The sequence below is a fragment of the Tripterygium wilfordii genome, chromosome 11 (genome assembly GCF_013401445.1).
Source record: "Tripterygium wilfordii isolate XIE 37 chromosome 11, ASM1340144v1, whole genome shotgun sequence".
Taxonomy (NCBI): Eukaryota; Viridiplantae; Streptophyta; class Magnoliopsida; order Celastrales; family Celastraceae; genus Tripterygium; species Tripterygium wilfordii.
This window is the reverse complement of record NC_052242.1, coordinates 2517190-2540373: the sequence shown is the minus strand read 5'-3', so window position 1 is coordinate 2540373 and position 23184 is coordinate 2517190. Positions and strand designations below refer to the sequence as shown.

The window sequence follows — 23184 nt, the reverse complement described above, 5'->3', positions numbered from 1 at the left end:
ATCCACTCTACAATGAACGTGCTTAGACACATTTATCGCAATGCTATACATTAAGGATCCGTATAAAATTATTCTTTAATAATATTATTAGGTGTTTGAATGGTTTTTTTAAAAAAATTGTATTCATCAAATTCTTGACTTGAAAAATACTAACAAGATAATCGTGTGTTAATATTTAGTGAGTCAACCTTTGGTCTAATCAACTCAGCCACTCCTAAATGATATTACTATACAATGATTAATGCGTCCAAGTTGCATTGAGGGGCTTTAAAGGATGTGAGTGTGATCCCTAAACCCTAAACTCTTATCAATTTGTATATGGATTTTTCACACCTTAAAAGTAGTTCATTGAGACGCGTTGTTTGCTAGATATTACGAATCTTATAAATTATTCATTACACACCTTAAAAGTAGTTGTTGCGGATTCCATGTAAAAAAAAAATTGTATTGAATTTGAGGGAATAAATCTATACTATTGCTTAAAAATAAAAGAATTTAGAACAAATAGGGTTGGGTCACATAATACCAAATAAAAGGAAAAGAAACAGTAAAAGAAAAGCTGCAGTTAAAGTAAAAGTCTGTTACCATAAATATAATAATAGAGGAAAACTATTAAATTAATTAAAATAGAACTTTAATATTCTAATAATCTATATACTAAGCAACAATTCTCCTTCCCTTTTCTTCTGGAATGATTATGTTTATAGTATTATCCATTCAACATGACCCAGTTGATTGAATAAACATAAACCAAGCATTCAGATAGTAGTGTTGACTGTTGACTGTTGACTGTTGACTTGTTAATCATAATTTCATATACAATTGTTCTACTTCTCACGTACACTACTCCAACTGCCATTCAACTAGCTGATACATCATAAGAATAACCCACATGAAATTTTTCAGAGAAGATAGATTCTGATTTTGTTGTATAATAAAAGAAAGTGTTATGATAACGAGTGCCCTAACGACAATTATTAAGGATTCATGATAAAGATTAAGCCTATATATCATTTATATCCAATACCCTAATTTCACTAGATAGCATTTCTGTGGATGAGGATTGATACAATGGGAATCTATAAATTATTATTAACATCAATTTGAAATCAATGGGAACAGCTAAGCTAGCCCATTGGACCAAAAGAAGTCGGAAATTAGGTTGAAAGAAAATGACAACCATGGCCTCACTCAGTTTGACTATTGACGTTTCTGCCACAAAAGATTATTACAAATTCAGAAAACCACGCTTAATTGCTTAATTGCTTAATTGGTCATTTCGTCGAACACCTAGAAGACTGAAGCCTTATTGCCGGCCCCAACTAAGCGGTGAATGTGCAAAGACACTGACTTGCAACATTAAATATAAAATCTTACAGCTATCAATAACAACCCATGAATTCACAGGCAACATAGCACAAACAGATAGAGAAGAAACAATCTGATAACCAAAAAAAAAAAAAGATGAAGAATGCATTACTAGTTCTAAATTGCATCCTATTATCAATAGGAAACACTGCAGGTCCTATATTAATCCGTCTCTACTTCATCCATGGCGGCAACCGTATCTGGCTCCCAAGCTTTCTCCAAACAGCTGCTTTCCCTCTTACTCTGTTTCCACTCATCATAGTCTTCTTTCAGCGCCGCAAAACCCGGTCCTCCACTGGGTTTTTCCTCATTAAACCTCGCTTATTCATCTGCGCCGCCGTCATAGGCCTCGTAATGGGGTTTGACAACTATCTATACTCGTATGGGCTTGCGCATCTACCGGTGTCCACGGCTTCTCTTATAGTTGCAACCCAGTTGGTTTTCACAGCTGGGTTTGCTTTTCTGTTGGTGAAACAGAAATTTACGGCGTATTCGATTAACGGTATCGTTTTGTTGACTGTTGGAGCAGCTGTTTTGGCTCTGGGTGCCAGTAGTGATCGGCCGGAAGGTGTGTCGAAGAGAGAATACATGTTGGGATTTGTGTTAACGTTATTGGCTGCCGGTTTGTATGGGTTGCTGTTGCCGTTGATCGAGCTGAGTTACAAGAAATCTAAGCAGGAAATCAATTACACTCTTGCGTTGGAGTTCCAGATGGTCATGTGCTTGTTTGCGACTGTTCTGTGCACTGTTGGGATGCTCATTAACAACGATTTCCAGGTAATAATTCCTCTGTTCAGATCCAAAATATAAACTGATTATGTTCATCATGTCATGATCATGATTTCTTTTTCTTTTCCAGTTTTGACATGATTCAAGTAACATATATGAGAGACAAAAAAAAGCATATTTTAAAATTATTTTTTGTTTTTCATGTGGTAATCCCCATGCCCCATATATGTATGTACAGGTTGGCCAAAGTGCCAAACCTAGGAAATACTCATACGTGTTTCCTTATCTTGGAAAAGTCGTTAGACAAAAGACAAAAAAAAAAAAACTATTGATATGGACAGAAGGCATTTTTAATTTTTATTGTCAAAGTGGGATGGGAAAATTAATGATAAACTTTTTGTCTTGACAGCGATACTCTATTTTGATTTTTACCAATTCACATTTGGCAGGAAAAGTTACTTTCTTTACTTTCTTCTTTCTTTTTGTCCAACAAAGTAGGTGTGTTTTGTATTTTTTCCCCCTAAATTTACATTTAGGTTGTTTCCCTCTCTCTAAAAATACTCTCTTTTCCAGTAACCCGATCTTATCTGAAATATGATCTACCCCATCCAAGAACTCATATCTCATGGGTGGAATGAGTTGAAGGGGTGTTTTACTCATGTGGGCCCCTAATATACAAGAGGCAAAGAGAAAAAATGGACATCACTTTCTTTCCTTGTTGAAATGTTATGATGGTTATGATAGGGATATCAAGTGTTGACATCTCACTTACTAGTATTCCAACCATCCCAATCGTTAAGTTATATACACAAGATTTCATGTGTATTCTATAAGACAAGTGGCCGGAGCCCCCTAATTCTATTGAATCATGTGTGTCCAACTCAGTTGAGATGTCTGAGATACTAATTACTAGGATCTTTATCATCTTCGTTTCTTGGATTCCAAGAAGGGAGAATATTGTTTTGATTTGGCTGACAGTGTGTATCAATAGTGATATAAACCAGGAAGAAAGAAATGGGTTATTTACCTTCAATGTGAAAGTTGAATTTCAGGTGATTCCAAGAGAATCTGAAGAATTTGATCTAGGGAAAGCCAAGTATTATGTGGTGTTGGTGGCAGTGGCAATCATATTGCAGCTTTTCTTCTTGGGACAAATAGGAGTAATCTTTGGTGCATCTTCTCTGCTATCTGCTATCATAATAGCAGTTACTCTTCCAGTGACAGAGATCCTAGCAGTCATTTTCTTCCACGAGAAATTTCAAGCAGCAAAGGGAGTTTCCCTTGCACTCTCTCTTTGGGGGTTTGTTTCATACTTCTATGGTGAGATTAAACAAAACCAGAACAAGAACCATACTGATCCACAAACAGAGTTGTCTCTACCTGCAGTCAATCCTCCAACTCCCTCAGCTGGAAATGCTTGAATGAATGCTCTGCAAATCTCAGACAAAGGATTTGAGTTTAGGTTAGAAAAAAAAAACCTGAAAATACCACTACCACCATATATTCAATGCTAGTATCAACAGTACTGTAAGTTTGTTCATGTACTCTAAGAAAAAACCAAATTTGATTTCATTGCCTTGATCTGTTGTTGCTTGTCCTTGATCGTTTCAGGGAGACACTGCAGGAAATACCAATTATGCATATAATCATAAGGCCTGAAGAATTTGCATTGACAACTGAATTCATATTATTACATCTTACAGATTATTACATCTTACAGATTATTACAGTACAAAAATGATTAATACAGCCAACAAATGAATCAGCACTGCCGGTAGCTTATGCAGTGGAGCCTGCAAGATAATACTATTTCCTAAACCAGATATCACAAAATTTACACTCAGGCAATAAAAAACATGTCCCAGGAGCCTTCTGCACCACCTTAAATTCACAGAGAAGAAGGCTGGTTTACAACATAGATTTAGCTATCAAAATGAAACTGCTTATGGGGGCGAGAAATGGGACCTTAGTTACCCGTGAAGCATAATCGCTAATTAGCTCAGCACCTTCTGTAGTTCATCGATCAATTCCCCGCGGATTGATGGGTTCACCTATGTAAATTGTAAAATGTCAAGCCAATTACACCAATGATAATATAGTAAAAGCAAACCAAAGATTGATGGGTTGCCTACTTACCTGGCTTAGAAGGGCGGCAAGGCCTTGAGGCAGAGCTTTCAAATCTGACATAGATTGGCCAATGTTTGTTAATTTAAGCAGTATCTTCTGAACCCGCAACTCCTTTAATTTCTCTTCGTAATTTTTAGGGTCATCCTTCCATGTGAAAAAAGTTTCATCCTCCACCCAGGTATCTTCTCTGCCTCCGGCAATGTTAGAATCCAGGAACCATTTCTTGATCAAGTCCATCGCAGAGCTATGCGACAGCTGTTCACCAGCTGCATCTCTCACAATCTTGATAAGGGAGCCTTCAGCAAGTCTCCGTCGTAATCTTCTGTAGAAATAAAATCGAGATTTTTCCCAGTCCACGACATCTCTAATTACCCCTTTTGCGTGCATCCTCAGGGAAGTATCATGAAGCTCTGCGAATCTAGTGGCTATCTGAGTGTACAATGGCAAAAGCTGCTTTTCACGCGTCTTTATCTGCTGTTGCAAGGATTCAACCAATCCATGAGGCCCACATCTCTCAGCATCCTGAAGCTCTATCTTCAGTTTGATCAACTGATGATCAAGCCTACCCATGCACTCCAAGAGTTCTTTTGTCCGAAACTTAATCTCGATCATTCCTTCAGGCTCAAGGACGTTACCTTTTGCTGTTCGGTCAGCATACATTTCAATATGATCTGAATTGATCCGACTGTCCACGACAACCCACGCCCCACCACGGAGTTCTCCCCTCATTGGGATGTACACAAAAACGGGCCGTCGGTATGTTCTAAGGTTCTCAACAATGGTTGAACCAGCCTGAAGAATACCTTCAAAAAGGTCTCTTTGGCCACCAGAAAAGCCTCTCCAATTGGCAAGAATGAAAAGTGGAAGCTCTTCTCTGTTGAAATCTAATATTGCTTGGGCAGTCTTGGTAGCAGAATCTGGAAACCATACTTGCCCAGCTTGAGGGACAACCCTCTCGTGAGAATCAAGTTGTCCTGGGTCAGCAGGGATAACTTGCATCACAGTTTGTGTCTCAACAGCAATGACTCCTACAGGAATTCCTCCAAGCTTTGCCCTTCCTGTCACAACCGTCCTCGCCCAGCCCTCTAAAGTCTCAACAAAGCTATCCTTGTCAAAAATACCCCCCAACCATTTCCCACTATCATTTAGAGCACCGGAAATAGCAGCACGGGGATCACATGAGTTTTCAGGGAAGTACTCCACAGGCCTTTCTGGAGGATCCATAGAGCTAAAAATGGGCAGTGCACCACCTACATGTGGAGGAAAACAGCTTAACCAATTCAAAATAGCTGATACCCCTTCAAGATCATCAGAAACAGTTAGGTGAACAACACCATTAGTTGCCATAATTTTAGGACCTCCAAGTTGCATGTGGGAGCTGTAGACCTCCCGCCCAAGAAGCTTGTTCAATGCAGAGAATCCAGTCAATATGATGGGCTGATCAAGCCTCTGTATGCACCGCATGCCTAGCCGAGCAAGATAAGCACCAATCCCCACAGTTCTACCAGTCACATATGTTAAGGTGAAGGTTTCCTTGTATGCCCTAGAATATGCACCAGCAATGGCCCCACTTCCAGTTAGATTCTCAACTCCCAGGCCGTCCTCTTTCCCAACAATGGTATCTATCACCCATCTGGCTTCTCCATTTTCCATCTTCATCTCATGTGCTATCACAGATGATCCAACCCGATTATAATCCTCAGGACTCAAGTATACATACTGAAAACCACGCTCGGGATGTGATTCATCTGACCAACCAACTTTAAAGCAGACTTTGACTTCATCTGCAACCCCTATACGTGCACCAGAATTTGCTGCCAAATAAATAAGAGGCAGTTTCTTTGAGCAAGCAAGATTAGTTACTTCAAGAAAAAATGCATCCTCTCTGGGGCCAAAAGACCCAGCTTTGAATGTAACATCATTTGCAACTATCAAAATTGTCCTTCCAGAAGGAAATTCAGGAGTAGATATTTCCACACAGAAAGCTACCATGGCAACATCATTGAGCCCAGGCGCACGCTCCACTGAAGCAAGAGGGGTACCCCAAGTACCCTTTTTGTCACCAAATATGAGCTCTGCAACCTTAATAATCTTATCCTTTGGTTTCTCGCTACCAGGAAGTTGGGATGCCCATATTTGCTCCAAGGCCGTCTCAAATGCCTGAAAGCAAATTTTTTTACCATTCAGAGAACACACCCTAGAATAACAAGCCACTAAATTTGCCGATATACCACACTTTACTCACCAGGGGAAAATCATAGCAGTATGTAGTGTTACTTTTCCTTGCCAATAGGCGTTTCCTATCAAGAACTCCCAATGGCTGATACTGTGCATTCACAGCTACACCATGCAAAGGACCCTGCACAGATACTGAATGGTACACCACTTTGTTTTTGCTCGTATCTTCAAGTTCACGATATACCTGAAATTAGAAATTTGTATAATTTCAATAGACTCTAAATCCATAGATTAGTTGATACATACGCATACAACAACGGTTTTTTTGGTCCACATATGTGTGCAGCCACGAATGCATAAGCACCATGTGAGTAATATACCACTTACATGTATAGTGCAGGTGTGACCGGTCACATTTGTTACCACAATCCTCCAAGCACCATTTGCCCGTCCAGAACATGTCATCCGAAGTTTCACTTCCCACTCACAGACACCTAATTTATGCATTCTCACACCAACACACTTAAAGATCTCCCTTGCCTGTTCCTCCAAGATCTCCATAACTGCAGCTTCTTCTTGACCATCATCTACGTCAACTCTCCTGGGGACAATTATTCAAACATAAGCATACATAAACGAAGTTCACAAACTTATTTTGATCAAAGCAGAAAAGAGAAAAGGATAATGACATAATTACCTAGAGTAAGGCAAAAGATCATCTATTTGTTGCTCACATAGGATGCAAAGGTACATATGAGCGTGATCAGATTTGACAGCAGCATTGTGAACATTAAGTTCGAGCTCCTCCATTGCAGTCATCAAAGACCTCAAAATGCTCCTAGAAGTAAAAGAAGTAGCCCACTGGTTGTACATGGTTTCCATGTCCAGCCCTTGACTTGCAATTAGCCTTTCATTTGTAATGGGCTGCCTCACAAGAGTTCTGAGAAACATCCTCTGGAATGGTAATGTCTTGTCTAAGACAGTATACAGGTGCCATTGATGGTCACGAGATGGTATATAGCATATACTCTCATAGCCTTTTAGTTTTTCCTGGAACAGAACAGATGTTAATGCTATACATACAAGGAAGTAAATGAAATTATTTCACATAGAAAAGGGATTATGATAACAAACCAATTCGAGGAATATGGAGAGAGGAGGTTCCAGATGACGCAGTAGAGGCTCTTCCTCATAATAGAGCTGTTCTGATGACCAGTGAAAGGAGTGTCTCATAGGGGTTCGCCCTTCATCCCTCTGTATAATACAGCTAATAACCCCAATACCAGCAGCACGTAGGGATGAGCCTACTTCTTGTTCTTTCAGTATTTTGGCCAACTTGTTAATTCTCTCTTGAGCCTGATCCTCATCACCACTGAACACATCAAAGGAAAACTTGGGTTAGAGTGAACGAAGTTTTGAAATCAGGAGATATTCCTGGATTGACATGGAAAATAAGTTTATATGGTCTCTGCTGCTATGAAAAAAGGGGAAAACCCTATGAAAAATATGCATCCTCCTAAGGAAAATTTCTTAAATTATGTGCATGACACAAATCAAATTCACACCAAATGTGATAAGATATTCAATTATCTCAAATGGCACTTGGCTGACAGGCTGCCTGAGAATGTAAAATATGGTACATGTGGCTGTACAAGATAAAAATAGCAGCTCATTGCAGAATCCAATGCAAGAAAAGCAGAAAAATGTGTATACCTGTCCTGAAGTAAACTCATTGGATTGTTGATGCCCACCAATGCTATATGCATCATATTTCCGTAGGTATTTGGTTCCATGGATCCATTAGCTGCTGCTTGATGAGTGTTATGAGTTGTTTCCCTCAGTGCGGCACTGATAATTGCTGGCAAAAATTGAAGAGACTTTATGATAACCATGGCCCCCCATTTCCTCTCACTTTGTTCTTCAGCCAAGGGCTCATCTAGCACATGATCTTCAGACCCATTCTTTCTATCTATATGCTCTTCCACAAACTCCCAGGATGCAATAAGACCAGATCTGTGCCACTGCATCCTAACACTCCCCTTCGCTAGATATGGCTGACAATATGCCAATAGCAAAATAAAGAAATGGGTATCCAACATAAAAAAGCAAAATATTGTGAGATTTGAATCGTAATACCTGGTATAACCTACGAACATAAGTCTCCACAACCCTCCTTTGGAGGGTGTGATCACTGTGATCAAAAAGACCTATAAGGGCATCTTCAATGGCTAATGGAGCACGAACAACAGCCTCCATTCGTTCATTAATGGCACTTTTCCTTTTAGGAGTATCCATATTTTCCCCATCCTCAGTAAACATCTCCAACTCAGAAAGGCTTCTGGCAATGGAGGAACGAAGTTCACTCAGTTTTGTTTGTTCCAGTAATTGACTAGCCTTAAGTGCCAACTGCATAGACATGTTGGGCATTGGATGCCATTCAAAAACATTATATTGTTGATTATAAGATAAGAAGATACAAATAACCAATGTCCTTATAATATTAAAGTATGAGAAAAAGTAAACATTGCAATCCTCTCCAATAGTGTGGTGTTAAACTGCACAACCTAGGATGAAGAAAAACAAAGCAGCATGTATTAAAATTAACCACTTATGCTCTAAAAGAGGAAAAAAAAAACCAGTGGCCAACCTTGGAATAATTTGTATGGTTAAGTGCAGAGAAGCGAATTAGTCTATCTCTGTATGCTGCAGGGTTAGGGTAAACAAGTTGTTCCATGAGCTGTAGTATCAGCTTATTTTTACTCTTGACCCCCTGCATGGCATGAATGCAAATAAAATATGTTCAAACAGATTCCATATTGGACTTCAGCTAAGCATGTTATAAATTTGGTACCTGATGAGATAGCGCAATGTCCACAACCTTCAATAGATCTTTCTTGTATTGAAGTCGAAGATGTTCAATCACATCAGCCTAAATACGAATGTAATAAACAAAAATGAAATATTTCCTCAGACATAGTAATAAGTAAACAGATCGAAGTATAACCCACAAGCTCCAGATAATTTGTTGCATTAGTAATAGCAATATTAGTATAAATTTCAAAATGGCAAACTAGCTTGGAGTATATTGAAAAATCATTGATATAAAACAAAACAACTAAGAGCCAAGTCTTGGAACAACAAAAAGGAAGATTTGTGCCTTCTAGCAGATGCTAATAAACTCAGTGTGCCCAATACATATTGAAATAAAAAGTGGAATCAATATTATATACAAAGTAATAATAAAATTGAATGTAAAGCCAATGTTAGAAGCTGTTATTGGGATGCTTTGACATGCGAGAGGAAGGCCAGAGTCACTTGGTCATGCATTCACACATCGTAGAAGCCCAATAGAAGTAGAGGCAAAAATAAAGATGATCAGCCTAATACATGAAAAGCAAGAATTGAATGGTACAACTTAAATAAGACAGTTATGACGAATCCCAAAATCCAGTATTATCAGCAGTATATATGTATCATATATAAACATCATAGAAGAATTTGTGTTCCTAGAGGCAAGAGTACCTGTATGTTGTCACTAAACAATTCTTCAACCGATAAATACTCTTCAAAAAGGGACTGAACAATGACGCGGGCATGACTCTCTCTTCCACCTTCATAGGACTTCACAAGAGACAGCAAAGGTTCAACAAGTCTTTCCTGAGCTCCTTTCTCTTTCTCAGGACAGGAGGACAAATGGGCCTGCAAACAGAGAAAAAACATTTGTCCAGAGTGCATTTGATTGAAAAAAGAAAAAGGAGCAAAGCAACAAAATCATAATAGAACCACAGATGAGGAAGATGAGATGACTCACTTCAATAACAGCCCTCAATGATTTGGCAGGGAAATCAATATTCAGTGAGCTTGATATCCCCTCAAAGCCCTTAAATTTTGATTCTAGCTGATAAAATTGCATGGATAAATGCAACATCAGATCAAATCAAAATGTAGTGCAACTACATAAGAATGGAAACAGAGATCAAAGCCAAGGAATAAACAAGTACCTCATTTCTCAGATCTTTTGGAAGGCGGGTTGCTAGGACAGACAAGCACTCTTGCCATTGAAGAAAAGGAAGTTCAGGACTATCAAGACAATTAAGTAAGTTTTGCACTACCTGAAATACAGTAGAACTTGTTGATAAGCCAAGTCAAACTTCATAAAAAAAATAGTTATCAACTATTTTGATTAGTAAAACTAAAAAAATGACCCAATATTTCTACACTCCATTGCATTCTTGAGTTTGTGATTTCAAAACCCAAAGAAACTAAAATTAAAATGTACATCGAAGAGAATTGCCAGTTTCAAATACTGATATATCTAGAAGTATAAAGGTAAAACAACACATGTGCACAATGCTTCCGCAATGGGTAGGGTGGGGACATGCAAGATGTATGCAAACCTTACCCCCACATAATATGTGGAGAGACTATTTCCAAGAATTGAACATGTGACCTCTACGTTGTACCACTTCAAACTCTACCACTGGGCCACTGATTTATCTAGAAGTATGCATTCAAAAGTCAACGAGGAAGGGAAGTGTTACCTCGTCAATATTATGCTCATAACCAGCAAGGATCATGCGGGTCGCATTTAAACTTGCAGCACATTTCTGATGAACTTTACCAGAAATTGCAGTTGGAGGACCCAATACTGGGAAGCTTCCACGGAAAGGTTCAGCTTTTCTCACTGCCGAAGGATCATCCAGTTCAAGCCTTGCTATGAGTTCACCGGCCTATACAAGAACTTTTTTCTTAAGTTTAGAGATGCAAAAATAGTGAATTAGTATCACTTATAACACAAGTTACCTGCATCGCCTGACCTTCGGACATTTTAAACTGAATAACCCCAAAAGAAGGCGAAAGAAGAGGCATACACATCTTCATAACCTCAACTTCTGCATACGGAGTATCAGCATCAATATGGCTACCGTCTGAAACTAAATACCTCAGCAACTTGCATGGTGTCTCTGCCATCAACTTTGACGGATCATGGTCATTCTGAATATAACAAGATAATTTATTAATTTCATGGGGTTTGAGAAAAGGAAAGAAAGAGACGGGTGGGAGAGGGAAAAAATAGGTGGGACCTGTAGCAAGCATGTCCTTCCATCAATCAGAAGGCGAGTTCCAGCTGCTTCCTCCTCTGCATATATAACATGGCTGTTTCCATCCAGCTGTAATGACAATGTGAAGCCAGTAACCACCATATTAAGAAAAGAAATTTTAAAGAAGCCATTACTAACAACAAGGTTTTCCAAGACAAACATCTGTGAAGCCAGCAAGCACCATATTAAATAACGTTTTATAAGAATAAAATACAGAAAAACCATTTCTAGATCAAGATTTCTCATACAAATTCTGTCACCAGTGAGTGACCTAAATTTAGAATTTTGTAATAGCTTCCTTGGTGTAAGAATGGTTGTTGCAACTTCAATTGCAATTTCTTGTCAGATCATTTTCCTTCAACAAGGAGACATTAAAGATATATACGCTGACCCGCCGCCATAAATATATCACACCCTCTGTCACAATTTGACAAGCCAGACATGTTGGATATGCAGAATTATCCCCGTCTCAAAAGACCATGTTATAGCAAATAATAGAGTCAGGCTTTCACACAAGAATCATGTCCCTAAAACATGTAGATGCTCTGAGGAATAAGTACCATATAAAATCAGCAGAGCATTTCTAAGCTGAGTTTAAGATATTGCTTGTCAAACAACAAGCACCTTCTATTCTATTTGATGTTTCAAAATTCTCACACAAACTACATCCCAGAATCATGATCTCGAATAACAATCCAAGTGTTCATCCATCATTCAGCAACTTCAGAATATAAATATATTTTGATGCAAACCACATTAGCGGGCCAGTCAACTAAGCCTAACAGATCAAAGAACAGACACTTCAATCCAACTATATGTCTATATCTGCTACATGTACGTTTTCATAGAACTAAAGAGAAAAAGAAAAGAAAAGAAAAAACCATATAAACAAGCACACAATCATTCATGAGGCACTAATTATAAATTTACATTAGATAGGAACCCTTGCCTGCATTAATAAACCCCCATCACGTAAAGTATGTATTTCAGCTTCAATGTCTGACTCGTTCATCTTCAGTCGATAGCTCCCTGGTCCCCCTCTAACCATGTCAATCTAAAAATGATTTCCAAATTGTTTATAATGCACATAGATTATCCCCATAAGACAAAAGTAACAGAATTCTTCATAGAAAAGAAAGGAGTTTATTACAACAGAACAGTATCTTTCATAATCAAAAGCCATACCGTATATTTGCTTCCTTCTATATTTAAAGAAACTTTAGAGTTCACAAGTGATATGTGCTGCAAGTAGGACCAACAAACATCTAATTAGTTGTAAGATTGAATGCACAAGAGTTTCATAGCAGGTGTCTGTATGGGTTTTCTTTATCACAATACCTTTGGAGGGATTTGCCCCTTTTCAAGATAACCAATATAATCCGAAACCACAGCTGCACTGCTGGCAGATGCTTTCTGAGAAAAACAAATAAGGAAACTCAAATGCTACATTTTCATAACACGGAAGCGACCATATCAATAAGGGTACTTACATAGAGAGCCCCTCCAACAACAGATAGATACCAAGGTGGCCTTTCTGCTCTAACTCGCATAGCAATTCTACTATCTAACCATCCTGTGTGGATCCTATTTTCCTGGTAATCCGATGCCTGTAGAGCAATTTAACTTTTGTTACTTATAATTTCCATAGAACTAATGTAACTAAGAAAAGCTCGTCATGAAATTTACATGTAAAAGGTCAACTGTATAATCAACATTGGTACGAATTTCTCCCCGAATCTGGATTTCTTTCAGCCCAAGGACCATGTTGGCTATAGCTAGTGCCCTGGACTCTCCAAATGCGAAAACGTGACCTGAGATGTGATTTTTTTGACTTTAGCAGCAAATACTCGCAGAACAATTAAATGCATAAGCCAAATGTTCCAGAAACATCAACGATTGCCAATATCCACAATCTCGTGTAAAAATTAAATCAAATACTGAATCTCATAAGGTAAACAACTACCCTGCACAAGGATCCCGTAGCGGGTGGGGTCAAAGACATGTAGGATCAGGATGTATGCAGACCTTACCCTCACATAATATGTGAAGAGGCTGTTTCAAAGAATTGAACATGTGACCTCTAGATTGTATCCATGCAAACTCTATCATAGGACCACATGCTCACCTATCAAATATTGATTCTCATAAGCAAAAAAAAATAAATTGCAGCAGCTTTTCCTCAAGTGGTTGGATGTTTCCAGTTAAATTCACAAGATTAAGTTAAGATGTCAAGCCAAAAACCATGTTTGCTACTCTATAAGGTTACATTAGGTAGCTAAGGCTTTACCACATTGAGAATCTGAGAACTCATGAATCCCTCCACCAGACTGCAAGGAAAAATTCAATTGCATGAAGATTTGAAAATAGTAAGTTCTCTCAACAAATACACTACCCAAAGAAGAAATCAAAATACCTTTACAGAGAAGTAAGCCCACACATTTGGCTTGCTTTTAAAACTCAACTCCTGTAACAATTCAAAATAATCAGAGGACTTGAAGTGTCAAACTATAAAATATGCTCCTGCAAGCAAGATTGCGTCACGAATCTCGGTAGCCTTGCCTGGACTTTTCCACTAGTTGGCTTAAATCCATCATCTGGGTCCTCACTCGTAACGCGAACAGCTACACAATGACCTTTCGGCCTTGTAGACTCAGCCCTGTCAAAATCAAAAGGGGTTGAAAGCACCGAAGTTTTCCTCCAAGCATCGTACCCTCCACCATGTTCCATTCCATAAAATCGTCTCATTTCTGATTGATTGGCAAATATATGCATAGAATGTTAAAATATACATTTGCTGACAAAGGAATTTGAGAAACTACAAACTTTTAGCCTCATACCAGGAATTTTCCAAAGAGGAATACCCATCCCTACAGCAACTTGGGCTGCTGGTAGATTTATTTCAGCAATCCACTCAGTTACAGGGTGCTCTACCTATATAGAATGCCATACACTCGTGAGATAAAGTTGCACCAGAAACAATGAGAAATAGATGGACTGAATGAGAAACCACTTGCTAGCACGATCGCCTATACCCCAAAACATATGATGAAAGCACCCAAATGGTTCATCGTTGTGAGATATAATCATATAATTATATAAAACCTTCTCAAAGAGTTCACATCACCCTTGATCATAGAATGAAAGGATTTTTAATCATTTCGTAACAACCATCTAACATATTTATATGCACATCAACGCAGCATTAAACTAAACCACTACTCAATATCACTAAACGTGAGAAAGAAATTCAAAGAGAACATGAAACAAACTCATGGAAATGAAAGCTTAATGAGAATGACATGGTCTAGAAAATAGGATTGAAACATGATCTACCTGTAACCGAGGGTTGAGCTCTAAAAAGTAGTACTCGCCAGTGTCCATACTGTACAGATACTCAACAGTGGCAGCTCCTACATAATTCACACATTTTGCTAACCTTCGAGCTGCCTGCTCCAGCTTTTTGACTGTCTCCAGTGGGGCCACAGTAATTGGACCCTCCTCAATAATCTACTTAACACGGAAAAAGAGAGTAAGATTTCATGAGGATTTAATCTTAGAGATGATGCTAACGCAGTGATCATGCAGAAAAAAAAATGGTTAGTTGCAGAATAAACTCAACTTAAATTATTATCCACCTTCTGGTGCCGCCTCTGTACACTGCAATCACGACTGTGTAAGGCTGCAACATTTCCATACTGATCACACAGCAGCTGGACTTCTAAATGTCGGCTCTAATACAAAAATTAAAATGCATCATCAGAACAAATCTAAAACCCACATATCATGATGGAAATTTATTCCAAAAAAAGAAAAGAAACAAGCAAAGGCTAGCCAAACTGACCTGAGAAGCAACCTTCATTATGAATATGGGCGAGCCTGGAACTTCCCCCTGCACTTGTTTGAACAATGCTCTAACTTCATCATCATTGTGAACCTTGAAAATTCAAAAAGAGGCTTCAATTAGTCCAACTTGATAAAGAGGGCACGAAAGCCAGCCAAAACAATAGTGCAACTTGGTAATTAGTTGTCTGATATTATCTTCCACCACCAAGGGACCAACAAATATGTGTCATCAAATTCAAGCAAGTTAACAACATTGAGCAAGAAAATATATCAAATTCTCGGAAGAATTTTTTAATTGACTAAACCAACCTTCCTTATGCCTTTACCCCCTCCACCCCAAGATGCCTTGATCATTGCAGGGTAACCAACAACTTGACAACTTGCAATTGCTTCCTCTGTTGTATATACACAAGCTTGTCTGTAAATTTCCTCAGGGATCGAGACTAAACAACTTTCTTGAGAAATTTTCACCTGTAAGAAAAAATTTAATATCTACATATGGAAAACACAAGTCAAAATCATAGCAAAATTCCTAAAGAGTAAAATAGTTACATGAGACCCACTCCATGGAAGGGTGGGGACATCTGCAGCCTGAGCAATCAAAGACGAACCAATCTTATCTCCCAATGCTGCCATCGACGTAGCCGGAGGCCCAAGAAATACAATTCCCTTTGCATCCAGTGCATCCGGCAGCTCAGGGTTCTCAGATGCATGGCCCCAACCAGGCCAAACAGCATCTACATGTGTAATCTCTGCCATCTAGGTAACCACAAACTAAAAACTGTCAAAATACAAGATAATGGGAGTTCAAAGTTTGATATAATTCATTAGCATCGTCAAAAATATCAAGAATTAAACACAACGAACTATAACAAACAGTTAAAATAATAAATCACAGATCAGAGCAGACCCATCATCTGCCATCCTTATTTGTTAGAGATTTCTTAACAGTGAGTGACTTTTACAGCTTCTACACTAAATTATCCAAATCATAAATAACATAATACAAAGGCCACTGCAAGTTCTCATTTCATTATTTTAAGGTAAGTGATAACAAGGGAGACAGATTCTTCGAACCAGAAAGCAACTATTTATCTTTACTACTTCAGTTCATGCGTTTTGAAAGCAAATAAGAGCAGTATTGTTTGTATACACACCTCTACAATTAGCTGCACATTGGCATAGTTATTATTGTTTGTCCCACCAGGAACTTCCACAAACTGATCAGCAATTCGTATATGCTCCGCATTGATTCTCATGTCCTCTGGAGTCGCCATGGCAACCAACAAAATTGCCTTCTCTGTGCCAAATGTTTCATAAGCCCACATCCTAATACTACGTATAAATTTGACAGCTCCCATTCCATTGTTTGCAATTAAAATACTATGGATTGGCTTCTTGCCTCCAAGGCCATAGCAGAAGTCATCAACTTCGGATATTGTAGCAGGACTTCTTAGTGAAACTACCCCATTTAAGAAACCATTCCCACGCCCCACACCAATTGACAATGACCTCCTTTGCGCTTCTGACATACTGCACCACCAGAAATTCCAGAGTCAACAGTAGAGGTGAATATAAGTTTTAACAACAAATCTAAATTGCTCTCGTTTACTGTGTTAATTACAAACAAAAAGAGGAGAGAGAAAGAGAGGTTCCTTTCAATCATAGAAATTATTTGGGTCTCCCTTAATTGCTTTGTCACTTGGTAGTATTACATTTGACCAAGCAACAGCAACAGCAAACCAAATTAAAAACTGATAAAAGAGAGTTCAATGACCATCAACCATGACAATGAAATCCAGCCAAGGCAGCGTTTGATTACAATGAAAAATATGACGATGTAGACAGTCCTAACTTCAGTTAATTCAAGACTCCATCGCCAAATTTAACCATAATAATTTAATAACTACAAATTCATATCTGAAATCAGACACAAGCTAGGAGTAAAGTTTCTCATATGCAAGATCCTCCGGCATTGATTACAATGAAAAAGAGCACTACTTGAATAGATAAGCTACACATTTTAATCCCCCACACCCCCAAACGACAACCAAAAGATATTCTCAGAAGTCAGAATCCTCAATCAAAACCAACAAATTGAAACAGAATATGTAAAACCAACTAATTTTCATACCACCTATAGTATATTCACTTCAAACGCGAATAGGAACGCAAAAGAAAGAATACCCAAATCAAAAAAGACAATCGAATAGCAAATTTGACTAACCTGGAACAATTGCTGCAAGCTTGGACAATCGGGTTGAATTTGGCTGACGGGTATCAATGAAACGAGTGAATCACGCACAAAGAGAGTTACAGAGAAAGCAAGACAAAATATGCGTGCCTGCGGTGGAAGAGGTAAGGAATGTATGTACATACACACAACACAAGCTGGAAATGATTACTCTCCCTTTCCTTCCCTCTCTCTGTGTGTTTATGTCATAATAAGGGAATTGCAGAGAAATATATTTGCGTTTGGCAGGTACCACGTTGGTACCTGCCAAAGTCACACCTATCTGAATATTTTAGTTACCAGCTACCCGTCTTCTTCCCTTGCGACTTGCGACTTGCGATTGGGGAATCAAATTCCTTTGCCCCAACACTTTTACCTTCAATTCGCGATCACCCACTAAAGCGAATAGATCAATCTTCATCGGATTGTCGAAATTTCATTGAAACGCTTCAGTTTGTTTGCCAAGATTTGTCATGCGCCCTTGGAGGCGCTTGACTGGGTGTTTGGTTGGTGGTGTCCACCAACTATTCCTGTCTCAGCAGATAACTTACTTTACTTGCCTCTCTACACATTAAATTGTTGTTACACACGATAAGGCTGTGTTTGTCTCTTTGTATCAAAATCATAGTTTGGAAATAATTTCCCAGAGCAGTCTATACATAAATATATTTTGAACAAAATAAAATCTCAACCTCTAACTGGATTTCTAGAAACAATAAAGCAAAATTGTTTTAGTGTTCACAGAAAACTAAAAATAGGATCCAAACAGGCTCTTATTATTTATTTATTTCTAAATTTTTTTCTATGAATTGGTTTTTATATATTGAGGTTGAGGTAAGATAAATGCGTGGGTGAAGTGCCTGTTTGAGTAGTATTAATCTTGCATGGGTGGGTGGGTTATGGTTGGAAGTTAGGTCCATCCATGCCATACTTACTACTACTCTTATCATCTATAATAAGTAGTCATGGAATATTACTTACATTTAGGTGCTATTTGGGCAGACACTGTGTACCATAACTGTTGCACTTCATCAAATTAATGCTCATCAGTAGGGAAGGATGAAAGCATCTGAGGTTCCTTATGTACTGCTTGCATACGAGCTAGGCCGACGTGTTCTTCTGTAATCTTATTGTCAGCGAATCACTACTTCTGGATCATGTTGCTGGGTTCGAAATCACACAGTATGCTACCTAACAAATAGGTTCATGGCTTATATAATTCCTCTGATTATGAGCTTCATAATGTCTGTAGTCTGTTTCAGGTTTCAAGTTCGACAATGTATTATGCATATGTGGAAAACTTGCATGGTCCATGATCCCTCATTTGCATGCATATGATATATATATATATAATCAGAAGGGGGAAAAAACAAAACTAACATGGAAATGGATATCAATTAGAACTAATTTTATTCCCAAAATGTCAATAAAACCTCCCAGCTTCAAACAAACAACTCCACCCAATATATACTATTCTAGCTAAATCTAACCAAACAAGTGAACAGAAGAGACTGAAGCCACAATCATGCTAATAACCGCAACTAAAGAGACAGAAGTTGAATATATTCCTCCATTTTCTATTGACGGTGATGGTGCCGGAGCTTCACTGCTTCCTCCCTCCTGATCATCATTCTCTGCGGGGGCTTTTGCTGGCGATTCTTCATCATCATCTCCACCATCTGATGGCTCATCATTAGATGGTGATGGTGTTGGCTTATCATTCGAAGGAGGCAGCATCGATGGAGATGGAGATGGAGATGTGAGTGGACCAGAATCTAAAGGAGGTAGGGATGCTGCATTCAAACACAAAATGAATGAAATGCCAATCACTTGGTTAAAACAATTATCAAAATCAAAATGATCACTTACTGCCACAATCAACAGGAGGAGCAGGAAATCCACAAGCAGAAGGAAGAGTCATGGCTTTGGTGATATTAAGTTGAATACCCAAATCCCCACTACTCTTAATAGCGAAACAAATACATCTTGGATCAACAGCGATCACTGTCTGATATCCATTACAACAGTCAGTTGTAGGCTTCATCACTGTGCTTCCATCGCTCAGAAACGAAATGCAATCAAATAGCTCATAGATTACAGCGGAGCAATCAACTGATGGCGGAGCAGCTATTTTGTTATCACCATTGCCATTGATCAGCATTACCCATGTAGTTGCAATCTTCAAAGCAACCCACAATTTTGACATTCTTGTTTTTCTTGGAGTCTCACGGAATTGAACAGAGAGGAGACAAAAAAGAAAAAGAAAGCTTGAAGAAGAGTAATGTTAGATTTGATTTTGTGGTTTATTTTGTACATTTATATAGAAATGGAATTGTAAGATAAATTTCTATTTTGAAACTTTGAATGTTAAATTCCTATTATCTCTCTATTCAAGTTTGAAGTTAAATTATCATGATGATAGATACTGTTTTAGTTGTTGGTTTGTTTAATCCGGATATATATCTATCAAAAACAAATTATTTTTTAAGAAACTAAATTAAATGTTTTATTATAAGTAGAGTTGTTTGATTATTTTATTTTTTTTAAAAAAAAACTTCTCTTTTTTTTTTATCTCTTTCCAAATTCAGTTCAAACAAACAAATTAAATCAATTACAAACGCTCTTATCTATAACAATTTTTGAAAATGACTTATCTATAACAATTAAAATGATAAAAATTTAAAAAAATTTAAATTTTTTTATACAAACTTGAAATGATAAATGTGTAACAACCAATTTCATAGGCTGGCTCTAAGCCCATCTATCCATATGGCCGTGTGATGTACAAATGGGCTCGGCAAAATGTTGAAATGGGCTTCGATTTGCTCTTATTTTTGTTTGGGCTAATCTGCAAATGTACATGTAGGGGAAAACATTAAGTCATTAACCCCCTGTGCTTTGCTCTATTGTCAATTGAATCCCAAACTTTTGTTTTTCATTTCAATGGGGTCCCTTACTCATCCTCTTAATTCAAAATAATAATTATGTCAATGAAACCGTTACTCACCTAAGTTCAACTATATACATTGACAATTTATGATTATTTTTGTTAAAAGAGTAATAAAAACAATTAACTAATTTACATATAGCTAAAATTACAGTATTTAGATTCAAATTTTAAACATATAACTTATGTCCAAACTTAGTTTAATCCGAATCGAACAAATTCGGTCATCGTGATTAAAGAAAATTTTACCACCCCTACTCCTAACTCACAATTATGAGGGTTCAATTTCCGGTTGGTGAGGTCGTGAGAATTCGCAAACCCTAGCAAATACTCCCCCAACCCTCTTCCAATCATAACCTTTTTTTTTTTTTTAAATCTACATTTTAAAATTTTGGAAGGAATGGTTTGGTTTTGGTCCGATGTTGTTGTGAAGTGGGGGATCGATCGAAAGAAATACAAGCCCTTTAAAACGGGAAAGGTCAATTACAAGTAGGTTTAAGGTTGTGTTGTGTGTCCACGAAAGGTGGGCCCTGCCCAAACAAGTTCGAGCCCATAAACAAACAATTTTTTATTTTTATTTTTTGGTAAACAAACAAAACTAGTGGTCACCGGTTGATGTTGATGCCACTTCTCTTTCAATGTGGGGCCCATTGTTATTTTCCTGCTTAGGTGTAAAGTTATGTTTACTGTTGTGACTTGTATCATTCGTGGCCCAACTTGGGCCCAATATGATTTATGACCCTTTTTCGGTTTTTCCTTTTTGTTTCCCATTCTTCAATATAAATTTATAAAACATAACTAGAAAAACAAATAATTAGATTTTCTTTCTACGGATGCAATAATTTTTTTTTTACCTCAAACAAATAGTGCAAAGGATCCACTAGCTTAGCAAATAGCAACTCCTGGAGTGATTTTTAAGGGTCTCCATTCACTGTGAAATGTTCGGATTGAGCTATAAATATTGTCTGAAGGGCAAGCCCTCACCTCAACATCTCCAAAGTGCGAGTAAGTAAAACCCCTATCTCATATCATAACTCACAAATATTCTCTCTTTCATAAGATTTGAACTGGCGCCTCAATGAAAATAGTAGGGACTTGACCAATACTACCTACAAAATTAATTTGATATTAAGTGAAAAAAAAAATTATAGCATAAACGTGAATCTATCTATCGAGGAATTCTCACATAAGGGTTTAATGTAAGGGTGTAAAATAAGGGTCAATGTTTACACCATTGATTTAAAACATGTGGGACCCAAAGCAGTGGATCCCAGTTGTCATCTCATTCATCCACATCATTAAAAGTCACCATTATTTTATATCATTACATTAGACCCTTGTGCGAGAAATCCTCTATATCTATATTGCCTGGTCCCCTTATATATTTTGACAAGTCAAAAGATGTTAATATAGAAAAATCGAAGTTGGGTCTCTCAAATAGACCTAAACATGCCAAGACCCAAGAGATTAATGTCTCAAGTCTTGACCACATTTACCTAATTATTTAACCGGATCAACTAGTTTAGTTAGGCACAATGGAAGTACACCCACTTAGGTGATCCAAACAAAAACATTATAAGGTGGTGGATCCTCAAAATGGGTCATCCAGTATTCACCAAAAGAGAGAATATAAAGTCATACAGTATTTCACCAAAAGAGAGAGTACTTTATATAAGCTAACAGTAATGATAGGAATTCCAACAGTTAATATTCCAACGGTAGAGTTGTACGCACAGAATTTTATGTAACGTAAAAATTCACTTGAATAATATGCGTTCAACTCATCAATTAAGATAACTACTGAGATCTTTATCATATTCGGTAAGCTAATTCACGTAATAATTATGACGCTATATTGGAAAAATCAAGTACATGGACATTATTGGGGGTTAGCTAATGACAGCTCTATTAGTGCAAATTAGGAATCCCTCGAGTCAGCGACACGGCGCACCTGATTTTTTTAAAAAGCTAAGATTGAATGAGCACAATTAAATAAATTAGATGACATTAGTACTTATTAATTAATTAGTATAGTTTGATGGAGACACATGCCCACTTGTAAAGAGTGGTTTTTTATTTTATTTTATTGGTTTAAGTAGTACAAACATTGAGGGTCCGAGGACCTCCCGCTCTAGTGCCTTTTAAGGTCATTATAATTTATTTATTTTTTAAAATCATCGATGTATTTTAATCGAGTTTACGAGTATACAACTATTTATTTTTTTCCAAATAAAAAATCAAATTGGATGTGAAAAAGACATAGAATGTTTCGGTTTTATATTCAATGGTCCAGAATTATCATTTTTTTTTTCACTTTCAATTTAATTTTTATTTGGGATAAAAAAATATATCGTTAGACTCGTAAATACGGTCAAAATACATTAATTCAACCAATTAGAGAATTTCATACCTTAAAAGTATTGACTGGATTTTAGTGGCAGTGAGTCGAATGAGACGTGGAATATTATTGATTTAAGTTTCTGTTTATGCGGTTGAAAAAGATGGAACATTTTACAGTTTTTGTGAAGTGTACATATATATATATATATATATATATATATATATATATATATATATATATATATATATATATATATTAGATGTGAAAATTCCTATATTAAAGATATTATATACACTTTATTGCTTCGTATCTTTGA

The 23184-nt window shown here is 37.4% G+C and overlaps 3 protein-coding genes across 3 annotated transcripts; 1 reads left to right on the top strand and 2 right to left on the bottom strand.

Annotated features, from left to right (window-relative positions):
- Nucleotides 1-1302: 1302 nt before the first annotated feature.
- On the top strand, nt 1303-3669 carry LOC120009434 (purine permease 3-like). The gene is made up of 2 exons (XM_038860038.1): nt 1303-2145; nt 3150-3669. Exons 1-2 carry the CDS (start codon nt 1465-1467, stop codon nt 3516-3518), a joined length of 1050 nt encoding a protein of 349 aa, XP_038715966.1. The 5' UTR covers nt 1303-1464; the 3' UTR covers nt 3519-3669.
- Nucleotides 3670-3800: 131 nt separating this feature from the next.
- LOC120009431 (acetyl-CoA carboxylase 1-like) lies at nt 3801-18142 on the bottom strand. Its single transcript, XM_038860037.1, has 32 exons — nt 17575-18142; nt 16505-16880; nt 15900-16106; nt 15657-15818; nt 15346-15438; nt 15140-15235; nt 14838-15011; nt 14342-14435; nt 14064-14251; nt 13918-13968; nt 13792-13831; nt 13191-13315; nt 12995-13111; nt 12843-12917; nt 12690-12746; nt 12454-12558; nt 11487-11573; nt 11206-11397; nt 10944-11132; nt 10404-10514; nt 10214-10300; nt 9925-10101; nt 9254-9331; nt 9050-9172; nt 8539-8808; nt 8116-8456; nt 7537-7774; nt 7100-7452; nt 6790-7003; nt 6470-6646; nt 4234-6384; nt 3801-4148 (listed from the first exon to the last, which is right to left on the bottom strand). Exons 2-32 carry the CDS (start codon nt 16877-16879, stop codon nt 4092-4094), a joined length of 6804 nt encoding a protein of 2267 aa, XP_038715965.1. The 5' UTR covers nt 16880; nt 17575-18142; the 3' UTR covers nt 3801-4091.
- A 923-nt stretch (nt 18143-19065) lies between these two features.
- Nucleotides 19066-19786, bottom strand: LOC120009525 (non-specific lipid transfer protein GPI-anchored 31-like). Its single transcript, XM_038860145.1, has 2 exons — nt 19450-19786; nt 19066-19373 (listed from the first exon to the last, which is right to left on the bottom strand). The coding sequence occupies exons 1-2, from the start codon at nt 19784-19786 to the stop codon at nt 19066-19068; spliced, it is 645 nt and encodes a 214-aa protein (XP_038716073.1).
- Nucleotides 19787-23184: the final 3398 nt, after the last annotated feature.